The sequence below is a fragment of the Terrapene carolina genome, unplaced genomic scaffold, assembly GCF_002925995.2.
Source record: "Terrapene carolina triunguis isolate 2854851 unplaced genomic scaffold, T_m_triunguis-2.0 Scaffold85, whole genome shotgun sequence".
Classification (NCBI taxonomy): Eukaryota; Metazoa; Chordata; order Testudines; family Emydidae; genus Terrapene; species Terrapene triunguis.
This window is the reverse complement of record NW_020664436.1, coordinates 27,729,950-27,756,922: the sequence shown is the minus strand read 5'-3', so window position 1 is coordinate 27,756,922 and position 26,973 is coordinate 27,729,950. Positions and strand designations below refer to the sequence as shown.

Below are 26,973 nucleotides of genomic sequence, written 5' to 3'. Positions count from 1 at the left end.
CCCCTTACTGTACATGGGATGTAGCTTTTTATGAGATTGGAGGCCTAAAACTTGGCAGCTGTGCAATACTGTGAATTGCAGTAATTTTTAAACAATGACAGTACTCTCAGATCTACAGTAATTCTTGTACTGTGTTTAACAGGTAACAGAGCATCCTATAATCCCTGACAAAAGAAGAGTTGTCATGCATACACAGTCTGTATGGTCATTGTAGTTTGTGATCCACTGAAAGTAACTATAGCAGCAACAAACAGGATGGCTTTCATTAAGGATCTCTTAGCATTTCCATTATAAATGTCACTCAAGTTTTAGAACTCATTTGTAAAGAGTCTATCTCACAATGTAATTTGCCATACAAAGACTCAGCCTAAAAGCGTGACATTTTAAAATATGTTTGATCCATTTTTATTTTGACTTTATGTATTTATTTTATATAATTATGTACAAAAGAGAAGTTTGTCGGTTTGAGCCTTGTCGCACTTCCACTATTTCAAATCAACTCTGATTTTAGAATCAAATTAATTACCGTACTGCAGATACAACCCTTTAAATATTTTAAATTATTTTTAAAAGATGCTTTATATTTAATACTGTATTTAAAAGTCAGCTACTGCGCACATGCAGTAACATTTTAATAATATATATTTCTGTATTAATCTTGTAACTGCACTGTACTCTGGATGGAAACAATAACATGCGTTGTAATGGTTCAAGAGGAGAGTTACAGTCAATGGAGTAAATTATATGGCCTTTTTAATCTAGCAGGGAAAGGCATAACAAGACCAAATGGCTGGAAGTTCAAACCAGACAAATTCAAATTAGAAACAAGGCACAAATTTGTAATGAGTGCAGTTAATCACTGGAACAAACTACTAAGGGAATTAGTCCATTGTCTATCTCTTGAGGTCTTCAAGTCAAGTCTGAGGCTATGTCTACACTAATACTTTTGTTAGTATAACTTATGTTGCTCGGGGAGTGAAAAAACACACCTCTGAGCGACATAAGTTACATCGACAGAAGCACTGGTGTGGACAGTGCTGTCGGCGGGAGACGCTCTCCCACCAACATAGCTACCACCACTCATCGATGGGAGAGCTCTCTCCCATCAGCATAGAGTGGCTACAGCACAATCTTACAGTGGTGCAGCTGCATCGGTATAGCTGTTTTACTGTAAACTTGCTAGTGTAGACATGGCCTCATCTCTTTCTGGAAAATATGCTTTAGTCAAGCATAAGTTATTGGGCTCCATACAGGAGTAGCTGGATTAAATTCTATAGCCTGTGTTATACAAGAGGTCAGACTAGAGAATTAAATTATCACTTCTGGCCTTAAAATCTATCAATCTCTGGAGTCAATTTTCTAATCCACCCTCTTCCAAGGGATGATAATGCCTAAGACAGGAAATTGTATGATGTTTTAACTTGGGGTTGTGTTCTTACTTAGCCTTCTGAGTATTAGTCATCTGGCTATAAAGTTTAAACGGGCTGCAACCTGAAGGTACTGTGCTCTCCCTAGGTGAAAGATCTATTCCGGTGATCAACCAAGGAATGGGAAGTGAACCACACAGGCTATGTGCATCTGGGATTTTAAAACAACAAAGGGTACTGCAGCCCTCAGCACTCTCCAGATTTTGTGTGGCGAATGCAATCCTCTCTGGGAGTCAAGGATAGAAATCTCCCAGCACTTCCTGGCTATTGACTTCAAGGGTGGCTCTAGATCTCAGTAAATTTAAAAAATAAACCATCTTTGTCCATCTGCCATAAGCCATACATTATATGCAGTGCTGTTGTAGCAGTGTTGGTCTCAGAATATTAGAGAGACAAGATGGGTGAGGTAATATCTTTTATTGGACCAACTTCTGTGGTGAGAGAGAGAAGCTTTCCAGCCTATACAGAGCTCTTCTTCAGGTCTGGAGAAAGGTTCTGTGTAAGCTCGAAAGTTTATCTCTCTGATCAACAGAAGTTGGTCCAATAAAAGATATTACCTCACCTACCTTGTCTCTCTATAAACCATACAGTCATGGAGTGGAGAGTTTCCACAGTGCTATGCACTGAACTCCCATGGCTTTGAGCAGTTGCTGCTTGGAGACATAGGCCAAATTTTTCAAACTCAGGGGTCTATAGTAAGACATCTAAATCCATATTGAAGATTCAAAGGTGACTTCAAGAGCTGCAGGTGTTCAAACAGCTCTGAAAATGAGGCCATTAGCACAGGTACCTAAATATGGATGTATGGCTCAGACTCTGAAAGGTATTTCAGCACCTAACTCCCATGGAAATCAATGGGCATTAGGCACGCAAATATCTTTGAGGACCTGGGCCCAAGTTTGAAAGTATTGGCCTTCCTGTCCTGAGAACTGGGAGGAGTGTAGTTCAGGAGATCCTTCACCCAGAAGCTTGGATAACTCCACAGTTTTTGTCTAGAGAGCAGTGGTTTTTATTTTTGACTTTTACAACAGCTTGGCCTTTCCTCTGAATAGCTCAGCCTGGTGCAGAAGCAGGTTGAACAGCCTCCTATGGCTTGTGCAGCTTAGAAGACTGGATTGTTTGAACTGGATCAGATCCTAACTCTGTGTGTGTGTAATTTTTAAGTGACTACATACATTTTTACAATGTGAACTGCAATAGCATCTAAGTCAAACGATACATTTAAAAAATGTGTAAATGCATGTTTACATGATAGGTGTTGATGATTTTGAAGGCGCTTGTAGAATAGAGTACATAATCTGTTTTAAAACTTGTATAAATAAACCATAATGTATCCTTCAGCAATATCAAGTAAGTACAGTACTACCCATTTTAAAAATTACCTATGAATCTATATATTGTACATGACAGACTCTGATGGCTATTAACAAAAATATCTAGGAGCCCTGGTGTAAGCTTTCATGTACTTCCAGGAGATATTTTGATTTTTCTAATGGATGTTGTGGCATATATTGTAACATTTGCAGTAGAGAATACTATAGTTAATGATACAAGTGACTATCATTATAACAGGATCTGGTGGCCGCACCAGATTACCAGAAAACATTATTAATTATCATTATTATTATTTATTTGTAATGTGGCAATGCCTAAGAGGCCCAATCAGCCATTTGAGCTCCATTTTGCTCGGGGTAACACACACATATAATGAAAAGGTGGCCCCTGCCCCAAAGAATATGCAATCTGAGTGTATGTTGAGACACAACAACAGACAGTGTGGGTGTGGGTAGGGGTGGGATGACAAGGTAACAGTGGAATGCTCATGATTAGTATAATAAGCCGTAGTCATGGAACCTCAACTACCTAGCCTTTTGTCAAGTGGTTTGTATGCATCTGGACAGAGATGAGTTTGGAAGATGACAATATAGTAGCTTTAAAAACAACAAGGAGTCTGGTGGCACCTTAAAGACTAACAGATTTATTTGGGCATAAGCTTTCGTGGGTAAAAACCTCACTTCTTCAGATGCATAGAGTGAAAGTTACAGATGCAGGCATTATATACTGACTCATGGAGAGCAGGGAGTTACTTCGCAAGTGGAGAACCAGTGCTGACAGGGCCAATTCAATCAGGGTGGATGTAGTCCACTCCCAATAATAGATGAGGAGGTGTCAATTCCAGGAGAGGAAAAACTGCTTCTGTAATGAGCCAGCCACTCCCAGTCCAACCACATCCACATTGAAGTGGATCCAACCACATCAGCCACACCATCAAGGGCTCATTCACCTGCACATCCACTAATGTTATATATGCCATCATGTGCCAGCAATGCCCCTCTGCCATGTACATTGGCCAAACCGGACAGTCCCTCCGCAAAAGAATAAATGGACACAAATCGGACATCAGGAATGGTAACATACATAATCCAGTAAGTGAACACTTCAATCTTCCTGGTCATTCTATTACAGATTTAAAAGTCACTATCATTGAACAAAAAAACTTCAGAAACAGATTTCAAAGAGAAACAGCAGAACTAAAATTCATTTGCAAATTTAACACCATTAATCTGGGTTTGAATAGGGACTGGGAGTGGCTCGCTCATTACAGAAGCAGCTTTTCCTCTCCTGGAATTGACACCTCCTCATCTATTATTGGGAGTGGACTACATCCACCCTGATTGAATTGGCCCTGTCAGCACTGGTTCTCCACTTGCGAAGTAACTCCCTGCTCTCCATGAGTCAGTATATAATGCCTGCATCTGTAACTTTCACTCTATGCATCTGAAGAAGTGAGGTTTTTACCCACGAAAGCTTATGCCCAAATAAATCTGTTAGTCTTTAAGGTGCCACCAGACTCCTTGTTGTTTTTGTAGATACAGACTAACACGGCTACCCCCTGATACTTGACACAATATAGTAGCTTTGTAGATTTTTACAAAGAGCTCGTCCCATGATTAAGGTATGGTATCGGAAGAAATGTGAAGATGTTTGAAGATTAAACTGGACTAAATTGTATTAAAGGCTGGGATAATTAACAATGCAGAGTCAGGGGGCAGCCAGTCGAAAGCACATAAGAGATAATCACTAGGATGGGACTAAACTGTGATGTTTCGTTAAAGTTTGTGTTTGATACAGTGGAGCCAAGGAGGAGTGAGTGGAGACATTTGAAGGGGGAGAGAGTCTGCTGTAATTGAAGTGGCAAGCTAGGAATTCCCTTCTTTGCTCTTATGTAGATGTAGGAGGCCATGTGATCAGGTAAGACCATTGGCCTGAAAACTCAGTCATGTTCTGTGAGAAATTGCAGTAGCGGATTTACCATGGAGCCACTGGCGCCATGGAGCTGGGCCCACACTCCAGGGGGGCCCCGACCAGGCCCACTCTTTTCCGCCCCCCCAACTCTCTCCTGCGGGGGGCAGAAGCTTGGTGCTCCTGGCAGTGAGGCTCCTGCTGCAGTAGGGCAGCCAAGCTCCCCCCCCCCCCCCCTCTTCCCCCAGCTTGCCCCCCCCCCCCCCCCCCCCCCCGCGCCGATCAGCTGTTTGCCGATCAGCTGTTTGCCGGCAGGAGGGTGGGGGAGGAGCACAGCAGCAGCATGCTCACCTGGGGAGAGGAGGCAGAGAAGAGGTGGGATGGGGTCTTGGGGAGGGGGGGTGGAATGAGCATACCTACTCTGACTGCAGAGCTGCACAGCCAGGCTGAAAAAAGAAGATGCTGCTCAGCTCCCGGGACTTTGCAGCTGGACACCACCTTCTGTGTCCTAGTGTTGGTTGAGCTCCCTTCTGTGTGCTGGGAGCCATCCTTCATCTTGTACAACAGTGAGTGCCCATGGTGGGGCAGGCAGGGCAGGGGGACAGAGGCAGTGGGGAAGGAAGGGGGTGGGATGGGGAGGAGATGGAGTGGTGGGGAAGGGGCATGGGATGGGGAAGAGAAGGGGATAGGGCAGGGATCAGCAACCTTCAACACGTGGCCCGCCAGGGTAAGCCCCCGGTGGGCCACATGCCGAAGGTTACCGATCCCTGAGATAGGGAAAATGGGGGCCCAGCATGCGTATCCCCTTGGCAGCAGCTGGGGCTCCCCTGTTAAGCAGGCCCATCAAACCTCACCCTGACAAGCCCCACCTCCCTTGAATCTGTACAACCCCGATGAGCCCCCCCAGACACCCTCCCCACTGAGCCCCAACCACCTACACCTAGATCCCCACCCAAATGAACCCTGTAGATAAATCTCTGTATTAAGCATCTTCACATAACTTTCATATGACTTTGTATTATGCCTCTCTATATAACCTTGTATTAAGCCTATCCATATATAACCTCTAACTTTCATATGACTTTGTATTATGCCTCTTCATATAACCCTGTATTAAGCTATTTTCATACAACTTTGTATCAAGTCCTTTGATATAGGAACTTTGTATCAGATCCCTATGTAGAAAAACTTATAGAAAACTTTGTGTTAAGCCTTGGTATAATGTTATAGCCCCTAAGGATAGTTAAAGTAGAAGAAAAATCTCTTTTTGCTAGGAGTAGAATAAGATTCCCCCTCCCCACACTCCCTTAATCAATTGGCATGTTGAATGAATGAGGTGTGAATGAGCAAGGCATGGAACGCAAGCGCCTCCAGACAGCTAGTTGGAGAGGGGATGGAAGCCAGACCCAAGGACAATCAAACTTGTCAAGTGGGCTCACTAAAGAAGAGCAGACATATTGACGGCCGGGGGGGGGGGGGGGGGGAACGGGGGATGGTTTAGAATCAAGCACCTTCTTTTGGAAACAACCTCTTTGAACAGTATTGGGACAACACCCAGAAAGAAGCAGCACAAAGGACCAACGGACACAGATTTTGAATCTGGTATAGATTTGCATGAGAGGGAAGCTGCTATAAATGTGAGGTGTCTTGCAGAGGACCCTGGGTCTTGTCAACATCGGAGCATTGATCCAGATCGGCAGAAGCCCGGCTCCACCCTTCCCCTATCTAACTCACCTGGCCAGTGAAGTTAAGGGGAGCAACTAGTTGGTAACAACAACAAGACGGAGTGTGTTTGTATGTGTATGTGAGTGCATGAGTGTAATATAGATCATATGCATATGATACAGTGTTGATTGATGCATGTATTACTGATGAATGTGGCGTTTGCCTTATTCCCCCTGAAAAGATCCTGTGCAGTACTTTAAGTACAACAACCCCACCTCCCCTGCACCCAGACTCCCCCCCCTACCCCCGCTGAGCTCCAACCACTTTCACTTGGTCCCCCCTGCAGACTGCCATTGCCCCTGCACCTGGCACCTCCCTGTGCATCCAGATCCCCCACTGAGCTGCCTGCACCCAGACTGCCCCCCACAGAACCCTCTTACCCCTCCCCACAGAAACTTCTTACCCCCATCTGGATCCCCCCACACTAAGTCCCTCTGCACTTGGATCCTGCTGCTGGGCTGAGCCTCCCAGCCCACATCTGGTGTGCCTGGTGCAAAAGGGGCAGGTCCCCAGGGTGTTTCTGTGGCAGGCATGGCCCTTGTGCTGTGTCAGGGTCAGGTTCAGTCTCACTGCCAAGTCCCTGTCCCAGGGGGGCGGGGAAGGCTGCAGGGTATTTTCCCACCTCAGTGGCCTGTGCTCCCCACTGCCATGGTGGAGCTTCCACATTTATTTATTATTAAAAAAAAATCAGAATTTTAAAATATTATGCACAGAATTTGATGCAGAATTCCCTCAGGAATATGGGGCGCTGTACAGCTGTGATGGTGGGACTGTGAAGGGAGTGCTGGACAGTAGGGGAGCTGTGGGTGGGGGAGCTGGGCAGGGGCTATGGTTTGCAGGGTGCTGTGTAGTTGTGGTGGGATGTCAGCGGGAGGGGTCTCTAGGCAGGGGGTGCTGGGCATAGGGATCTGTGGGGGAAGTCTCTAGGTGAGGGGGCGCTGGCATAAGGGCAGGGCACTGGGCCCGAGGGCAGTGTGGAAGGGGCATGCTGGCAGCGCAAGGCTGGGCGGGCCAGTATGCGTCTAGCAGTTTGAGGTTTGTAAACAATGCCCTTGTGCTGGGCTGAGTGGGGCCACTCCTGCTTTGCTGCGTCTCATTGCCCCCAACCGGCCCCTCGCTCTGCAGACCTGACCACCCCCCATCACATGCCCTATTTCCCCAATGGGGGCCCACAAATATGTTTGGCGCCGGGCCCACAAAAAGTTAATCCGGCCCTGAGAAATTATATTAGGATACCCTAAAAAGAAAAGCTATATACTTTGTCAGGAGGTTGGGGGAAGTCTTTAAGAAGGTAAGACATGACACCAAGTTGTTACATGGGTGGGGTTTCCCTGGAATTTGTTGTTGTTGTTCTTTTCTACGTATGAAAACAACCTTTTGTTACTCTTGTAACCAAAACGTTCTAAGACCTCAAGAATGTTTAAGGGATTATTAAGGAAAATTTGCCAACTGAAGGACAGTTCTTTTCTTGCTGAACCAGCTGATTCACTCCACCAGTTTACACCTATGATTTCACATATAATAACTTTCTGAAACATTCTCTTTTGAGGCTAAAACTATGCTCAGGAGCAGATCCTGCAGTCCTTAGTTGAGCAAAAGTATCATTGACTTCCCTGGGTATTTTGCTGGAGTAAGGAGTTCAAGTCTTGTCCCCATTCTTAGGCCAGTGGTAAGTTATTTTTGAAGAAAATCCCTTCAGTCACATTTGGGTTAGCTGTTGAAGGAACACCCCTGCTTCCTGCCCATATTCTACCCGCTCTCACACACACACACTTTTTCTCCATTAAAAAGATATGTAAGATTTCCTCTTGCACAAAGAACTCAAAAGCTGCTGAGCTTTCGAACTGCACATGTTATCACTGTGTGAGTATATAAAATGCTTTTAGTATTTTCATAACGGCATGTTAGATACAGTGCATGCTTTAAACAGTGTTATATTTTAGTCAAGTAATTCAAGAGCTGACAGGAAGCAGGGCAACCTGGAACAATCATACATTGCTGCAACTAATAATTTAATTTGACCTTATTGACTGATGTGTTACTGTCAATTTAAAAATAAAATCTGTCTAAATATTTTTACCTACTGTTGTTACAAGTAGCACCTAACATAACACAGAGATTAGAGGTTACATATTTCTGGTGGGTTTCTTCCCTAGTTTGTTTACATTGTGTGTTTGACAGCACTGTGTATAGAGTCTTTCTCTCTTTTCCCTCTTCATAGTCACCTAATTTCCTCTGTTGTTTATATGGGTCTTTCACAAAGCAACAGGGGAGAGTAAAACATTTTAAAATAAGAAAATATAATTAAAAACCCCACACAAATTGCAGGGAGCCTTGGGAGTAAGGGGAGTACTTGAAACTACTTAAACATTTGTAAAAATAGATTTATAGAATTTAAGGTCAGAAAAACCATTAGATCATCTAATCTGACCTCCTCTATATCACAGGCCATTAAATTTCCCCTATTTCCCCTGTACTGAGTTGAATAACTTGTGTTTGGCTAAAACACATCTTCCAGGAAGGCATCCTGACTTGACTTGAAGACATCAAGAGATGTAGAATCCTCGACTTCCTGTGACAGTTTATTTCAGTGGTTAATGACAGTGAATCTTTAACTAGGATTTGAGCCATTAAAGGGCCAAATTCACCAAGGTACTTAAGAATGTTTCTGCTTTCTAACTGTAGTCTCACTGAAGTCTGCCATGCCCTTAAGTACCTTGTTGCAATCAATGGAACTATTCACATGCGTAAAGATAGGCACATGCTTAAGTGTCTTGTGAATTCAAGCCAAAGAATTGACTTCAGTGGCAAGCAGAATTGAGATCTTGGACCCTGATCCTGCAAACACTTACATGCCTGAGATGTGCCATTGCCAATGGGATTAATCAGGTGCATAAATCCTTTCAGGGCGGGGCTCCTAGGCTAAAGCCAGAGCTGTGCAGAAGAGCTTCAAGTGGTCTTGAGTTAGGAGCTGTTAGAGAAACCAGCTTCTGGAAGTTGGTGAGACTGCTGTTTTTATCTCTAAACTACCTGGGATCTTTTTTCCATAAAAGTTAAGCATTTTGTTTAGGGAAATCCATTTGACTGCTTTGTGATTCTTCAATGTACAAAACTAGGTATGATATTTTATTAAGTTGTGTGATTACCTGCAATTGTATGGCATTGCCCCCTCCCCCCCCAAAAAAGTGAGGATGGTTGAGTTTAAAACCTAGAGTTCCACAAAACACAGTTGCATAACTTGATTGTGTTCACCCCCTCCACTTAGTTATTTAAGAAAAAAAAAAGTCAAATTAAGTGCAAGCCCCTACATTGCTAGAAGCATAAGGCTGCAGATTTAAACATACTAAAGTCACACAAAATAAGAGATTTTTAATGCAATATTAACTTGCCCACATAGCACATATGTAGTACTCTTGTTTAGTAATTAGGCTGATAGCTGATACTTTGATGTATACAGTGTGTTCAATTAATGTAGGTGAGTTAATGTTGCAATGAAAAACACTTTTTCCCCATACCTGACTTCTGTAAATTGATACTGTCCAAACTTGCAGTCCTTACTCAGCTCATCTATTGACTTCAGTGGATGTTTTACCTAAATAAAGGCTGCTGCTTGATGCCCTAAGTTTGCAATTTAATGTTGCTTTAATGTAGGTGTTGCATTTCATTATATAAATTACAGCACAAACACAAAAGTGGGTGGCTTCAAGTAGGGTTAGGTCATAGTTTCACCCTGAATTTCTTCATAACCTCCAGCAGTGTACTGATTTATATGGTATGGCACTAGTGTCTGAGGTTCTGTGCTAGGTACATCTCTCTGACCACTGGCACTATGGCAGCTGGTGACTAGCAGACAGAATCTCAAAAAGTGGGCAGCCCTCCAAACAGTGCCCTACTCTTACCCAGTCCTTAACTGGCCCCTAAGAACTTGCAAGTAGCAGAGAGTGAGCAGCAAGGGGCAGGAGCAGAGATGCAGTTACTCCACCCACATAGTAGGAACACTCTCCAGGTGGAGCTGATTTCTGAGATCTTGGCCAGTAGGCAGCTCTCTTTAAACCACTGGTTAGCCTACCATCTGTACACTCTCAAGGTGGTGCCTGCTGCAATCTCCCTTTCCCTCATATGATTGTGATCACCAAAGAGGGAAGGTCTCTAAAGTCTGTTTTACTCTGTCCCCTGCACAGACCACTGTAACTGCACTTGTCTTCAACCCTGCATATTTGATGACTTTAGCTACATGTATGCTGCCAAAACTGCAGCTACTTATTTTTTCTTCCCAAGCCCCTCTGCCTTCGCTCTTCTCCATTATTGTGGCTAACACAACTATTTTCTTAGGGTATGTCTACACTACGGGATTAATCCGAATTTAGATAATTCGAATTTGGGAAACAGGTTGTATAAATTCGATTGTGCGCGGCCACACTAAGCACATTAATTCGGTTTTTAACCACATTAATTCGGTGGTGTGCGGCCACACTACCCCATTAATTTAACCACATTAATTCGGTGGTGTGCGGCCACACTAACCCTAATTCGAATTAACAAAATCGATTTTGGGGCTACTCCGCTCGTCGAGGTGGAGTACAGAAATCGATTTTAAGTGCCCTTTAATTCGAATTAACTGGCTCTGTAGTGTGGACGGGTGAAGGGTTAATTCGGATTAACGCAGCTAAATCCGAATTAAAGTCGTAGTGTAGACCAGGCCTTAGTCACTCAGCCTCGGGGTAATCTTTAACTTCTCTTTCCTTACCACACATCAGGACTGTTACCAAGTCTTGCTGCTTTTCTCCCTTCAATATTTCAAAAATTCTGATGCTTTCTTTCCCTCTCAACAGCTCAGACACTTGTCTACACCCTAGTAATCTTGCTTCTGAAACCACTTCCACCCTGGCCTCCCTAATATGCACACTAATTCCCTGCCAATTGGTCTGAAATGCAGCTGCTAAAATCAGACCATGGCACTCCCCCCTCAAATATCTCCATTATCCACCGTATAAGTTTTCAAATGTCTTGGGCTCACCACCTTCAAGACCCTTCATAAGTCTGCCCTGTTCTACATCTCAAACCTCATTCTTATTATATATCCCCCTAGGAACCCTTTTGCTACCCCAGCCTTGAGACCTGCATCATGACTTTCTTCCATGCTGCTGCTTTGTGTAAAATGACCACTTCACCCCAATGTGCCAGGTTGCCTGCCCTCTCTTTGTTCAAATCACTCCTAAAGACATTTCTTCTGAGAGTCTTACAAACAAATTTGAGGGAGAAAGAAAACAATCTAATGTAAATTAACAGAACCATAACTGCCCACTTTCAATATTTCAACCATCATCATTTTTAGTCTCCCCCCCCCCCTTCTGTTTATTGTGCTCAGTCTTATCAGGACTAAAATTAGATTGTAAGCTCCATGGGGAAGGGCATGTGTCTTATTTGTTCAGTAAAGTGCCTGTCACACATTGGGCACTGTATAAATAAATCACAACAATGGCTTTTTTTTGATAGTTTAATTACCTAATCATCTATGATTATTTTTTTTAGTAAATCAAACATTACATTGTTCATGTAAGGGAAAACAAAATTTGAAAAAGCAATTTTACATCTTGTAAAAAAATACTCACCTTAGAGCAGTTTTCCTTTTCCCTTTTCTTCTGTTGTTTCTGCCAGCTTTGCTCCATTATTTGTCATCAACTGTTTGATGATTTGTCTAATTTAGAGTCAAATCCAGTTGTCCCATTGACTTAAGTGGAGCTATTTTATGGGAGTAATTTTAGCAGGATTGGGCATTAAGCTATAATATCCTCCAGCAGGGACCTTGTCTTCTCATTTTTGTATGAAGCATCATGTCCATTTATGGCACGATATAAGTGATAAAGGAAAATAAATCTCAAAACAGATTCCAGAAAATTGTTTTAATAGTCCCAAATAACATCAGGTGATATTTAAAGGAAGATGACTTTTGATAATAGCTCTGAAACTCTGTTAAATAATTCCATTTATTATTAATATTATCCTTATGGTCTGGCACAGCAATATTGGGATCAATTTACACCAGGCACAGAACAGCCTCCTTCCTAATCCTGAAGTTAAACAGTCACTATTACTCATCGCAGGTCTTGAGAACAACTTGGTTTCATGAGTCTGTAGAAGGGGTGAAGACACAAAAGCAGCACTCCACTCAGCAAATGTAATCTGCAAGCAAAGCATACAGCTGTCTGCTCAGGCAGTGGTGGGTGCACAACTACTATAGCATGAAGTTTATATGGTCTCTAGCTCTCTGCAGGCACTGCCAGAACATCCTCTGTTATCTGGTACAGCTGGGCTGCCTTTTTTTTTTTTTTTTTTAAAGAAGCTTTTCTTGCTGAGAGCTAAATTTTCCTTTTTGCTAAAGGACTAAGAAAGGTTGCTGGTATTAGCAGATTTATGAGAGTTTTATAGTGGACTATGGAGCTTAATTTTTTCTCTTACAATTCACCAGAGCTTCCAGAAAGCCTTCTAAAATCTCCCAGAGGTCACTGCTTCAGGGCCCTGTCCTGGGCACAAATTCCCACAGGGCTATGCAACTGCAAAGGTGTGAAACAGCACAAGTATAGAGGTAGGGCAAAACTGTAACTGACCTGCACCTGTAAAACCACCATAGACCACCCACCATTGCTTGTACTTACATTGGTACCATCGCCCACTTGCTAAAATCACAATTATTTAATTCTCTGAGTACTAGAATCTCCATTTTAAAATAGTCCAGCCAATGAAAACCTCATCAACAAAAACAATTAATCTGAACTGTTTAGCTAAGGAGGGACTTGAAATACTCTGGCAAGTACATTTCACAGCTCTAGCACAACAGATACTATATTATTTTGTTATTTCAAATATTGAACAAAACTGAAAAAATGTTTTGATAATAGGGCCAAGAGTAGACATTCAAGGTAGGGTTTTGTTTACATTTTCCTGTGCAAAATAAATAAACAACATTGCAGTACTGCAAACACACAGTACAGTATGGATTGCAACTGGTTAAAGCCTTGTAACTCCACCATGAAAGAAAACTTGCTGGATTTCAAAATCTAGCACAAGTACCTATTGAACATATATATCCAATAGATTTTGCAAAAAAAAATATTTTTTAAAAACAAAAACCTGACCCTTTAATGTCACCTCAGATTTCTCTCAGGTTGTGAAAATTTATATCAACACTTTGCTCTTATACAGCTGCTTTCATGCAAGGCTATCAAGGCTGGAGAAATGTTATTAAACATTGCAACACCGCTGTGAGCCAGCAAAGTATCATTCTCCTCAATTTACAGGGGAGAAAGGTTGAGTGAGAGAGAGGTGAAGTGACATGCTCAGGGCCACATGGGGAGCTAGTGGCAGAGCATCAAAGAGAGCCCAGGGATCTTCACCTCTCTCCCAGCCATGTGCTCCAATTGCTGGGTTTTTTGTTTGTTCAAAGCGTGAGATTGCCAACAGAGCCAGGAAATACAAAGACCAAAACTGCTATTCCTTCTGATAAGGACACAACCACTCTATAAAACCAATCCTCTCGGTGATCGGCTCAGGGAAAGGGGTGGGGTGGGTCCGCCCTTTATCACTAGGAGTTCAACACAGCGCCCCGATCCTGCTCCGCCCCCGTCGTTCGGGTCGCGCACCGGGAGCGCCCCCTGCCCCGGCGAGCCGGCCGGCACGCACCAGCGGCGCGGGATCCCGGCCCGGGAGAGCGCCTCGCCTCGCCCCAGTCCCCGCCCGCTGCCCTGGCTGCAGCGGGGCCGAACCACCCGAGGCGCGCTCCCGCCGCAGTCGCCGGGCTCGGGGCCGCGCAGCCGGGCGCGGGGAGGTGAGCGGCGTGGGAGGGGAGTGCGCGCAGAGGCGGCGGCGGCGCGCACGGGACGGTGTGTGTGTGTGTGTGCGAGGGAGACACCGGGGCAGGGGAAGCGGCTGCGCTCGGCTCCGGGAAGACGCTGCCGAGCAGGAGGCGCCGCCCCGGGTCCCCCCCTCCCCGCGTTATCCCTGAGAAGGAGGGAAAGCGCCGGGCGCGCCCGGGGACTGGGATAAAAACAATCAAATAGCGAGGGGCGCCCCACACCCCCCGGACCAGGAGACCCCCCGGCGGAGAGGCCCCGGCACCGAGCGCCCCGGAGGCAGCGGCGGAGGATGTCGGGCGGCGGCAGCCGGGAGGAGGAGCGGCGCAAACTCGCCGATATCATCAACCACTGGAACGCGAACCGGCTGGACCTGTTCGAGATCAGCCCCCCCACCGAGGTGAGACCCCCCCGGACCCCGCCAGGGGCGGGCCCGGCCCCACCGCGGCCCCCTCTACTCCCAGCACCTGCGCCCGGCCCAGCCCCCCTCTCCCCCCGCCGAGAGCGGCCCCCCCGCCCCATGGCCCGGCCGCTGGGACCCCTCCCCCCGCGAGGTGAGACGCCGCGCCCGGCACAGGCCGCGCCCGCCCCGCCCCGGGTCAGCCTGGCGCGCCCCTCCCCGAGACTCTCCTTCGGGGCGGGGGGCGACCCGGGGCAGCCTCCCCCGGCTCTGCCCAGAACCGCGGGGCGCTGTTGGGCGTGCTGGGGTTGGGCAGGAGGGGAGCGGAGGAATGACATCGATCCCCGCCCCCTGCCCGAAGGTGACTCTTCCCCTGGCCGAGGTGGGGCTGTGCCCCGGGGGGGACGAGGCGGGAGTGATTTTCGCTTTTAAAATGCCCCGAGAGGCTCTGGTGAGGGGGCAGGTCTGCCACGGAGAAGAGACGGGAGAGATCACAGGACACCCCACCCCCCGGCCCAGTGGGAACAGGGAGGGACCCTCTGGGAGAGGTGCTGCCAGGGGCTTCAGGGTGATGCAAACAGCAGGACTGGTTTGGGGGGCTGTGCTTTTTAACGCTTAGAGATGGGAGGGCAGCGGCCGGCGAGGGAAACGCTGGGAGTGTGTTAAATGTTTCGCTTTGTGCGGAAAATGCCCCTTTTAAAACGCAGCTTCCTTTACTTCACAGCTCAGGGTGAGCTGTTGGTGAAATCTCCTGTGTAGCTTTCAAAGGGCGTGACGACGGAGCCTTTTTGGCTCAATGTGTTTGAAAACTTTGAGGTTGCCAACGTTCAGTTTAAAGTAAATATCGGGCAGATTCCTAGTCCCGAGAGTTCACATGTTGTACCGGAAAAACACAGTGGGTGATTTCTTCCTAATGAAATGGGCGTTTTTTAATGACTGGAATGAAGCTGGAGTTGTTTTTTAAAAAGAAACATTCAAGCCACACCCCACCGCTACCTCTTGTCATATTCACATCAGCTGGTCAGTGTTGTGTGTCTGGTTTGAAAGGGTGTGGGGGAGGGTTTGGGTAGGTAGGTTATAGTCCTATTTGTCTGACAGTGAGGTCCCTGCTCATAGGGTGGAGACTGATCATGTGCATGTTTCCAAGGAAAAGAAGGAAATTAACACTAGCTTTTGGCCTGGGCCTGTTTGTGGTTGTTTATTAACAAAGATCCCAGAAAGAATCTTGCCTTTTTTAAATTGCAGTCCCATTTTGAGTTCTAAGTACAGACTAATATAGAGGTGGGGAAACCATGAAAAAGCTAAAAGCAATCTAATATCTTTAAATTATTAGAGCTTGAAAAAAGTAATATATTTAATTGGACGTGGTCTGTTCTGTGCACTGCTGTGAACTTTTCTTGTACCATTAATATTACCAAGATAAGTGTTCTGTGTAATTTGTGGTATCTTGCCGTGTTTATCGTAATTCCAGCTCTTTGCTTTTTATTCACGAGGTATTACAAAACCCATTGATATCCTATAAAAAGAACAGGAGTACTTGTGGCACCTTAGAGACTAACACATTTATTTGAGCATAAGCTTTCGTGGGCTACAGCCCACTTCATTGGATGCATCTAAGTGTCTAAGCCACAAGTACTCCTGTTCTTTTTGTGGATACAGACTAACAGGGCTGCTACTCTGAAACCTGATATCCTATAGGCACTTAAAAAAGTAGGTGCTACCACTAATGCAGTTTTCATAGCTTGTTTTGGGAGCAAAGCACTCTTCCAATGTGGACCTGTTTATTCCTGGGCGAATTCTGTGCACCATGCAATGCAGAATTTGTGCAGAATTAACGTTCTGCACAGAATTTCATTTTTCCTCACACAATTGGCACAGTGGAGCTGCTGGTCGCCACTAGGGGCTGGTGGACCTGGCAGACCCCGGCTTCCCAGCTCACAGTGTGCCTGCGCAGGAGACCCAGACAGGTTGTAGTTTGCCAGCCCCGCTTGGTCACATGGTGCGGAGCTGGAGCTGGCACGCGGTGCCCAGTGGATAGAGGCAGGAGCAGTAGATGGGAGCTGCAGGGAAAGGCTGCTACTTTCTGGGAGGGGAAACTGAGGGTAAGTGTGGGGGGGCCTGTTGGAGGTGGGGGGCATGACTTGAGCTGTTCCGCAGGCAACCAAACCTTTAAATTGTGCCGCGTGTCCCCCCCCCCCCCCCCCCCCCCCGAGCAGGTATGGGTCATCTCTGCCTGGTGGGATAGTAATGAAGCTGTGTGGAGTGGAGCCTGTTGCGGGGCTCTGGGGGAAGGGGGAGCAGGAGTCTGGGCTGGAGGGGCCCCACACAGCCGCCCACCCTCCTTCCCTGCAATACCTCCGTCAGAGCTTGAAATATGGTAACTCTTCCGGAGGCAGGGTGAAAAACCGAGAATCAACTAAAAGACCCAAGGGGCAGAGTTTTCCCCCAAGGTGTGCCTAGCTGTCACATGTAACACACCCAGACTGAGGTGCCCAACAAAAGCATAACAGAAACTGGGTTGTCACAGGGGTTTCTTTAACTCTCTACTGCTGGGGCAATCTTTTTTTGTTGTGTGCATTGTTACATACATACATGCTGACAGATACTTCGAAATAAATTACCAAAATAATTGAAACTGGGGAGATTATATTGTGGTGTTTTGACAAATAAGATATGCAGATCTTCTGGATGCAGAATTTTTAATTTTTTGTCATAGAATTCCCCCAGGAGTAACCTATAGGTTGACACAGAATATCAGTAGTTGAATTTTTACCTATTCCCTGTTGTCTCCCCCAGTGTTTCATATCTCATCTCTTTCTTCCCATTTAGGGCAAATTATGTTTGTGCAGTGTTATTGTGCTAGTGACAGCCAGCTTGAAAAAATCATTTCTTTAGGTTGGCTTTGCACATTTGCCATGGAGATTTACCAGTCCTTGCATATAAGCTATTTGATTGCCCTTTATCATGATTGTAATGAGAAATTATATTTTACTCACTTTGGACAAATAGATTTGCAATTTAGGCCCAGATACTGCAAATGTACATGCTTAATTTTACTACTGTGAGTAGTCCTATTGATTTGATTGTGAATTGTAGTGCTATTTTATAGACATGTAGGCTGGGATTTTCAAATGAGCCTGAAGACAGTAGAAGCTCGTGTGTGGACCAGAAATCAGTTTTAATTCACACCTGGTGGTGTTTCGGTGCAAGTCTGGGTGGCCACTCTTATTTTGGAATGTATGTTATTTCAGTGCAAGTTTGTGTGGATCAGTCCTAAGGGGATTAGCTGTCCAAATTCCATTGACCGTTTTCACTCCCTTTGGGCTTTTTTGAAAATCCTAGTTGTAAAAATGAAACAAGTCATCCACAGGGTTTTGGATAGTGTGATCCATTGGGTAGGGTATGGAATTTGGGTTCTATTCCCAGTTCTCCCTGGCTTGCTGTTTGATCCGAGCAAATTACTTAACTTCTCTTGGCTTCTGTTTCATAGACATGCTGTGTAGATTTTTTTTTTTTTGTGACATTTTGCTAAAGGGCTTTAAGTTCTATAGATGAACTTTTACTATGTGAAATACAATCAAAATACTTCACAACTTTCAAGATTTTTTGCCAAGTAAAGTGAATACTGCACACTTAGGGGTTCATATTTTGTTACACTGTGAACAAGCCTCTTTAAATACAAATGTTTTTACAGAAATACTGTGTGGACTTATTGAAAGCAAGGTAACATTTATACCTAATAGCATTGTAGGTATTTAAATATTTTTTTAAACATTATGTGTTTCAGAAATCTTTTAGTAGTCCATGTTACTTATTAGTGCCCCAGATGTACAGCATGTGACACTTATAGGTATCAAATAAGATTAGGTTCCTGACCCAAGAAGTTTACAAATTAATATAAAATACTACATGTTATGACTTAATTTAATATCAGTGCAACTAACATAAACTGAATTCTTAAGTTGTCAAGATCGATGGAAATAGTGGAATGCTATAATTTCATAGTTCTAAGGAATTTTGCTTTGCTGTGGTTTATGCAACATTGAGGGACTTGCTTGAATTTGGATTAAACTACAACTAATAATTGTTTTTAAAAATATAGTTTACTATTCAACAACATTTTAAAGAATGCTAGGTCATCTAAGGCACGGCAAGTTGGCTGGGACATCTGGACCAAATAATGTGTATATTGTGGTTTGAGGAAATCAATAAAGAATCAAGAGTCAAAAACAAAACAATTCCCTTCCAGAAAGAGAATGAAACTAACAAATTCTTGTACTCTTAAAATTTTGCTTATTTGTTAGTCTATTGCTTGGTTTCTGTCTTATCTATTTAGAATTTGGGCTTTTTTGGTTTGAGCATTGACCTGCTAAAACCAAGGATTGTGAGTTCAATCCTTGAGGGGGCCACTTAGGGATCTGGGGCAAAATCAGTACTTGGTCTTGCTAGTGAAGGCAGGGGTCTGGACTCAATGACCTTTTGGGGTCCCTTCCAGTTCTATGAGATAGGTATATCTCTATATATTTTTTGAACATGTCACATTATGTGCTTGGCTGTCACCCAGCACAGTCATGCTTTGAGCTTGTTTTGGTACTTTGGGTACCATAAACCAGATAAAAATATTATTCAGTAGCAAATATATATTTTTTAAATTGTGTGTAGGTGCGGGGGTGCCATTACTTAAATTCACTTCATTATAAGAATTTTTCACTGCTAAGTTTTTGCAATGAAAATATTTACTTTTACAGCATGCTATTACATTTTTGAAGGGAAACATGTTCATTGGACCAAAGAGAGAATTAAAATGACTCCATGGTCTAGTGGTTAGGGCACTCACTTAGAAGGTAGGAGTCGCAAGTTCAAATCCCCCTGCTCAACGGCTTATTATTTATACGAAGAGGAACAGCTTCATCAGGAAAAATTGAGACCTTCCTAGAATATCCCATAGCTAGGGCCCTACCAAATTCACGGCTATGAAAAATGCATCATGGACTGTGAAATCTGGTCTTGTGTGCTTTTACCCTGTACTATACAGATTTCAGAGGGGAGACCAGCATTTCTCAGATTGGGGGTCCTGACCCAAAAGGGAGTTGGGGGGGGGGGTCACAAGCTTTTTTTAGGGGGGGGTCACAGTATTGCCACCCATACTTCTGCGCTGTCATAAGAGCTGGGCAGCTGGAGAGCGACGGCTGTTGGCTGGATGCCCAGCTCTGAAGGCAGCGCCTCGCCAGCAGCAGCGCAGAATTAAGGGTGGCAATACCATACCTTGTCGCCCTTACTTCTGCGCTGCTGCCTTCAGAGCTGGGTGGCCGGAGAGTGGCAGCTGCTGACTGAGGGCCAAGCTCTGCAGGCAGCAGTACAGAAATAAGGGTGGCAGTACCATACCATGCCATCCTTACTTCTGCGTTGCCCCCGGCAGAGGCTCTGCCTTCAGAGCTGGGCTCCCAGCCAGCAGCCACCACTCTCCAGCTGCACAGCTGTGAAGGCAGCGCCGCCACCAGCAGCAGTGCAGAAGTAAGGATAGCAGTACTGCAACCTCCCCTACAATAACCTTGCAACCCCCCCCACAACTCCTTTTTTGGGTCAGGACCCCTAAAATTACAACACTGTGACATTTCAGATTTAAATAGCTGAAATAATGAAATTTACAGTTTTTAAAATGCTATGACCGTGAAATTGACCAAAATGGATAGTGAATTTGGTAGGATCCTACCCAGTGGTTAGGGCACTCCAGTGAGAGGTGGGAGACCCTAGTTCAAATTCCTCCTTCACATCAGCCAGAAGGGGGAACTGAACTGGGTCTCCCACATGCTGGGTGAGTGCCCTAACCACTGGGCTAAAGGTTCTAAGAGAGGCATCACCACCACCATCTTGTCATTGTCCTCCTCTGGTTATTTAGTCAATCTAGCCAGGGTCAAAAGAAATATTTCATTTAACCAAAATGAATTTTTTCTTGACTTTTTTGATTCAATGACACTTTTTTGAATTTTCAGTTTTGGTTCAGCTTGACCTGAATCTTCTTTTGATTTTTTTTTTTCTCAGAACTGCCAGCAAACTGAAAAATCAGTTATTTGCCCAGCTGTAATAGTGTACCTCCTTTTTTGTAAAGCGCATTGAAATCTACTGATGAAAAGCAGTGTGTGTAAAAACTAGACGACATTATTGTCTTGATGACATTACATCTTTAACTTTACTATGCATCTTACTCTCAAATCAAAGTGAAAAAGGCTAAAAGGATTGTGGTTTTCATAATATTGATAGTTCAGCTTTCTTATCCTACATAGCTATGTTACATATTGAGTTAGATTTATTTTTGGAGAAACGTTTTAGAGCAGTTTTAAGCTTGCCCGAGGGCTGCTGAGTAGGATGGTGGTCATGAACCAAAATTTATTTTATTTAGAATTTCCAGAAAAACTATTTTAATCTAGTGAAATTTTCATTCATAACATATATTGTAATTTTCATGTGTGTATCTAAGCTTATGCACAACTTTGGTTAATCTTGTATTTGTTTTATGTTAAATCTAGCTTCTGAAGTCAAATAGATGATCTTCATATTTAATAATTACTGTTTTTAAAAAGCAAACGTCTGAAAAATTGTCTAGTTTCATTTAAGTCAAATATTAGAGACTTTTGCCTGCAGATATCAAATCTGCCTTTGTAGGTTCAACAGCAGCATATGTTAGGCTAACTCTGACTGGTTCAGATCTCAATATTGAGGGGTTTTGTTGTTGACTTGATTTTTGTTGTTGTTGCTCATTTGGAGACCATGTAAGTGCAAACAGAAACTTGGTCTAGGCAGTACATCTCTAAATTTACAGAATTGGCTTTTAAAGTGTGTGTGTGTGTGTGTGTGTGTGTGTGTGTGTGTGCGCGCACACATCTGTTTAGGAAAAATGGTGAGATGTTGATTGGATGGCATGGGGAGGGGATTGGAAATGAGATGTAATTTTTTACTTTTAGGTGATGGATTCAGATCTGATCCTGGGTGACTGATAGAGGTTAAAAGTCATTATCATTTGAGGGATGTCTGATAGAGCTTATATGAATGTGAGTTGATAGGCCTTTAGAACACTTAAGAATTTTTCAAATGCATAATTCCCAATGCATGCAGCTCCATTAATGGTAGCACCGATGGAAGCTGAATTATAGACCAGTATTGTGCATTTTTTACCACTTTGTTATCCAAACCTGCGCAGAACAAGGTAAGACAACATGGTGTCAAAAACATTTGTATCTTTTTTGTGCTTTGTGTACACTGTAACTTCCACCCCTTCTACCACTTGAGGAGCTTCACTAGCTAGAAATTATGGGTCTGAAAAAGCTTAAACCTGTGTTTACTTTAAGATTGTTTTCAGAGATTTCCAAAAACAGAATGAACATGGAAAATGAATTCTCTTTGCAGGGAATCCCTGAAGATTGAGTTTTAGAGAAATTGGCAAAGTGGAAAATCTTGAAATGCAGCTACCTGTGCTGCACCTATTCTTTTAATGAATAGAAGACTTTACAGAAATTTCAGTCTGACATCTTTTACCGTTTTACAAAAGATAAAAGTGGTGGTGCCTTTTAAAGTTATTGTTTAATGATTTTTAGTTCAGTTACATTTAAACTTGTACTATGGAATTACTCATTTGGCTCACCATTGATTCACAATTTTGCATGAAAGCTGGGTTGAAAAGCTAATTTAGGGAAAAACAGGTGATGAAAGTCTGCTTGATTACATTACACAAGCTTCTTATTAACTGAGTAAAGTGAATGTGTAGTCTTTGCAAACCTAACATTATTGTAAGCTGCCTTGAGAACCATAATAAGTGTAAGTTCTTGACTGCTATGTAAAGCATAGCAAAGGCAACATAGCAGTGGCCTGGAGGTTTTTCCTTGTAAGAAGATGCACTATGTTTCTCTCTGAATATTTCTTATGTAAGTTACTTCTTGGGTTAGTGGCTAATTAATTCTGTAAGGTTCAGACAAATACTTTTTTAAAAAATTCCCTCATGATGGGTGAATCTGTTATTGACTAAAGTGCTACTGACTCAATTGAGAAAAATGAGCCCTTTTGAAATATTAGGGTGTTATGTTTGTACAAATGTGCTTTTTCTGACAATAAAACATGAGACTTCTTGATGTCTTCTATTTAAAGCAGGCTTAACAAAATAAAGGAAATGGAAGACACTTTTTTAAATTTTATGTATAACTGTGCCCCAGTAATGCAAAGATATCAGAATAACAATTTTTATGTCCCTTCTAATCAAAAACCCAACCAGATGGGTTATGAAGATCATCTGAAACTTAAAATAATTTTAAGAATTGAACAGACTGACCATATTTCATCTTGACTTGTTTTAATTTTAGTAGTGTAGATAGCGAGTATATGTCTGTGAAGGAAAACACTCTTGCATTTAACGTTGTTGTGTCAGAATATTCTTTTATTTGAACAGATGCTTTACTAACTAAGAAAAGTAAGGGGGTGACTCACAAAACCCGGAGAGGTGTGTGAGAGAAAAATTCCAGTTTGGCAAGTGTGTTATGTTGCTGAAGGTGGAGTAGGAAGCCACAGGATGAAGTAGTAATTTAATGATATGCCATGCTGTCAGTGAAGTTAGGTATGTAGGAGGGCAGATCTGTTTAAAATAAAAAAATAAAACTTAAGTATTTTAAACTTCAATGGAAGTCTCTTGAAATATTTTTAAGCAAAATATACTTGTGCCTAATATATGGCAAAGTTTTTATGCATAATACAGTTATGTAAAGTTCATTTCAGTGAGCTAAAAATACAGGAAATGTATGAGAGATTTTACTGTTAACTTGTAAATGAATTAGTAGAGTCTATTGACTTCTACTATTGAAATTGTTGCCCCATTGTTGATATGGTCATGCAGATACCACTTTTTCCTCAATATCCGTTTTGCGTTAAAGATATTGCTGATAGTCAGCTATATTAAGTGTTAAAAGGATGCTTAACCACATTAACTGAAGATGAGAAGAGATTGCTAGACATGTGAAAAGGTTCAAGAATTCCCAAATAGCTGGAGAGTGAAATTTCACTGCTTCTGCTCATAATGGCAAATATGAAACTGTTATGAATATCAGTGTCACTCCTGCTTTTAAACATACAGTTTCACCTGCTCCTCAGATATGCAGTAGTCGTAGTTCTGTGCCCAAAATATGGGTAATTCCAGGCAAACAAACACCAACACAAAATTTAAGGTTGAAAAATAAAATACTCCAGAGTCAAGAAATGCAGAGGTAAGGCTGAGTGTTCAACCTTAACTCTGCCCCGTTAGATAATTTGTCTAATAAAATATAATCTTGTGGTAGTGCTACAGTCAACTTACTTGTCCATGTTACCACACCCCTGTTATCCTCTCTGAATCACGCTGCTGGCTCTTTCTGCTCCACTGCATTAAATCCAAGCTGCTTGTTGTCCCATTGGAAGCCCAGCACAATACTTGTCACTACAGTAGAACCTCAGAGTTATAAACACCAGAGTTATGAACTAACTGATCAACCACACACCTCATTTGGAACCAGAAGTATGCAATCAAGCAGCACTAGAGACCAAAAAAAAAAAAACAAGTAAAGTACTGTGTTAAACATAAAGTACTAAAAAAACAACGAAAGTTTGATTTTTTTTTTAAACAAGGTAAGGGAACTCTATGCCTGTTTTATTTAAATTAAAATGGCTAAAAGCAGCGTTTTCCCTCTGCATAGTAAAGCCTTTAAGCTGTATTAAGTTGTTCAGTTGTAAACTTTTGAAAAAACAATCGTAACGTTTTGTTCAGTGTTGCAAATATTTCAAAGTTATGCACAACCTCCATTCCCAAGATGTTCGTAACTCTGAGGTTCTACTGTATTTACTTACCTGACCTAGTCTCTTATTGCGTAATCTCCTCTACCCATTCTGTTCTACCCATTGCTGTGTCAATATACCATTTGTTTTGATTCTTGCAACTGTTTGTACCTTTCCCTGTGCTGCTCCCTAGGGTAAGGAATTACCTTCCTGAACTGCTGTCATTCTTTAATTGTTTAAAACCCATCTTAAACCCCATATTTGCCACAATGCCAACAAGAAATGAATTGACCAAGACTCCTATTTAATGTTTAAAAAAAAAATGCTACGCATACACTTTCAGGAACTATGTAATCTTGTCTGCTCTCTCCTTGTCCTCTACTCTTTTGTAACTTCATTGTTATAGTTAGATTGGAAACACTGGGATGGGAACAGAGATGTATTTGTGCCTGGTTGGTTGGTGGGTGGCTTTTTTTTTTTTTTAAATGGGACTGTATGTTGCCTTGTGAACGTCTTGAAGATGATTTATTCAGCATCTAGGAGACAACATATAATCTCTCAGTGGAAGAATGACGTCTTCACAGTATGATTTAACAGCGTTACTTACCCCTCAGTCATTGAGTTGCAGCCAGACCTCAGTTTTTCTTCACTGGTATGGTAGTCTGCCCCCCGGTTAAACTACCCCCCCCTTCCAGGTTAAACAAAAATCCCAAAACAAAGGTTTTTCTTCCCAAAAAGTCTTTTACTATTTTTGGGCCCCAGCCCTCTTGTCAGTCTGTGACCTTTTCCCTTGCATTAGGAGGTTGACACTCCTTTGCCCCTTCGTGGAAGGGGTCTCATGCTGCCTCTAGTGGCACTGTGGTGCCATACCGGCAGCTGTGCCCTTCCTCTACAAGGGACTCCAACCTTGGGGTCCACAGCAGTGAAGTGGCTAATTGTGCCAGACTCATGTTCCTATTTCACTTCTCCCCCCACACCTCCCGAACTACTTTTTTGCCTGGCATGCTTTCTTTACTGCTGCTTATGCCTTCTGCCCAGCTCTTCCTCAGAGCATCTTTAGCCCAGTTCCTTATCCTTGTTCCCTCTCAACCGGGAACCACATCTCAGGTCCTACCCAGACCTTGGTCACCACATCACTGGAGAAGCCCTATGAACAAGCTACAGCTCCCCAGTTGTCTATATTGAGCAGAAGAGAGTTCTTTTATTATTCTCTTTCCCAAGAGGTCTTTCTGTGGTCACATGTTTTCTCTGGAAACTACAGCCTTCAGAATACCTGTCTGTAAAGGACCAAACTGAGTAACAAAAGTGCTCAATCTAAGGCTGTGGACTTAAACGCCTCAACATACCATGTTATGTAGGATAACTGGAAAATCTGCTGTGTCAGGAAAGTAATGTCAAAATGTTCCCAGAGTTTGTCTGAAGTTTTAAATAATTAATATTTTGACTTGTTTTTATTTTTGGGTGAATCATAAAAAAAGAGAAACTCGATGAGAGCATGTTACTGTGTGATTAAGGACGTTATATACTCTTCTCATGTAGAGTAAGAAACCTATAACATCTGTTCGAGTCATGAACCTTTCTGGAGCAGAGGTTACTACTCATGGCTACTTAGTTCTTGCCAAATAGTCTAGTTGCTTCTTAGTGTGGTCCAGTATATTTTTGGATTGGACTGTTGTCAGTTTGTTTTATTCTCAAGAATTAAGTGTTAAATGTACTAAAATGCATATATTTGTGATAGCAAATGAGCTCTCACAGCCATTGATTAGCAACCAGATGCTTTTCCTTCAAGAGTGATGTTTGTCTTCGTCCTAGTCCATTATACATCGGCTCCTGTGATTCTGCTGCCAAAGAGTCTGCCATTTGCAGAATCAAAGTTTCATTTAAAAAATGTAAATGTCTAGCCCCTCTGTTTAGAATGTGCATTAGGAATATGATGTGATAGTTTTTTTTTCTTCTGAATCTACGGAAAGCTGGGAACAATAGCTGTGGGCTTTATGATCTGCCTAACTCATTTCAATTTAGTGTTCACTCTGAAACTTAATTTCCATTTAACTGTCAGCATTAATAATTTCACTCTCCTACATTTTAACAAATCACCCAGATAGTGTTTATGTAAAACTATTATTATTATTATTATTATTATTATTATTATTGTAGTGCCTAGGAGCCCCAGTCATGGATCAGGACCCCATTGTTGGATACAGTGATGGATGTTTGGGGCAGGAGTGGTAGTTGAGTAGCTGGTTGCTGTCAGAAAAGATTGAGGTGGGGAAATATTAGTTCAGTCTTCACAAAAAATGTTCTTGTTTGTTTGTCCAAAAAATAAAGGGGAAGCAAATATGTATTTCATTTTTCTGATGTCAAAACCCTGGGTGGTAAAAATAGAAACTGTCCCTTACTCAGTAGATTAAAACCTCCTGATTTCCTGTGACAACTTATAAAATGCAGTTATGTGGTGTTTAATATAAAAATCTTCTTTACATAGAAAATTTGAGGGTGCGGGAAAACAATAAAATTTTCAATTTTTGAAAATTTGTTA

General features: G+C 42.9%; 1 protein-coding gene across 16 annotated transcripts in view; it reads left to right on the top strand.

The window, feature by feature from the left end:
• Positions 1–14,292: 14,292 nt before the first annotated feature.
• Positions 14,293–26,973, top strand: part of AFDN (afadin, adherens junction formation factor) — a 221,141-nt gene continuing 208,460 nt past the window's right edge. For all 16 annotated transcript variants that reach the window (XM_024205965.2, XM_026649712.2, XM_026649711.2 and 13 more), the window contains exon 1: positions 14,293–14,645. In XM_024205965.2, coding sequence (XP_024061733.1) covers positions 14,538–14,645 — 108 coding nt within the window. In that variant the 5' untranslated portion in view covers positions 14,293–14,537. The remainder of the gene's footprint in view (positions 14,646–26,973) is intronic.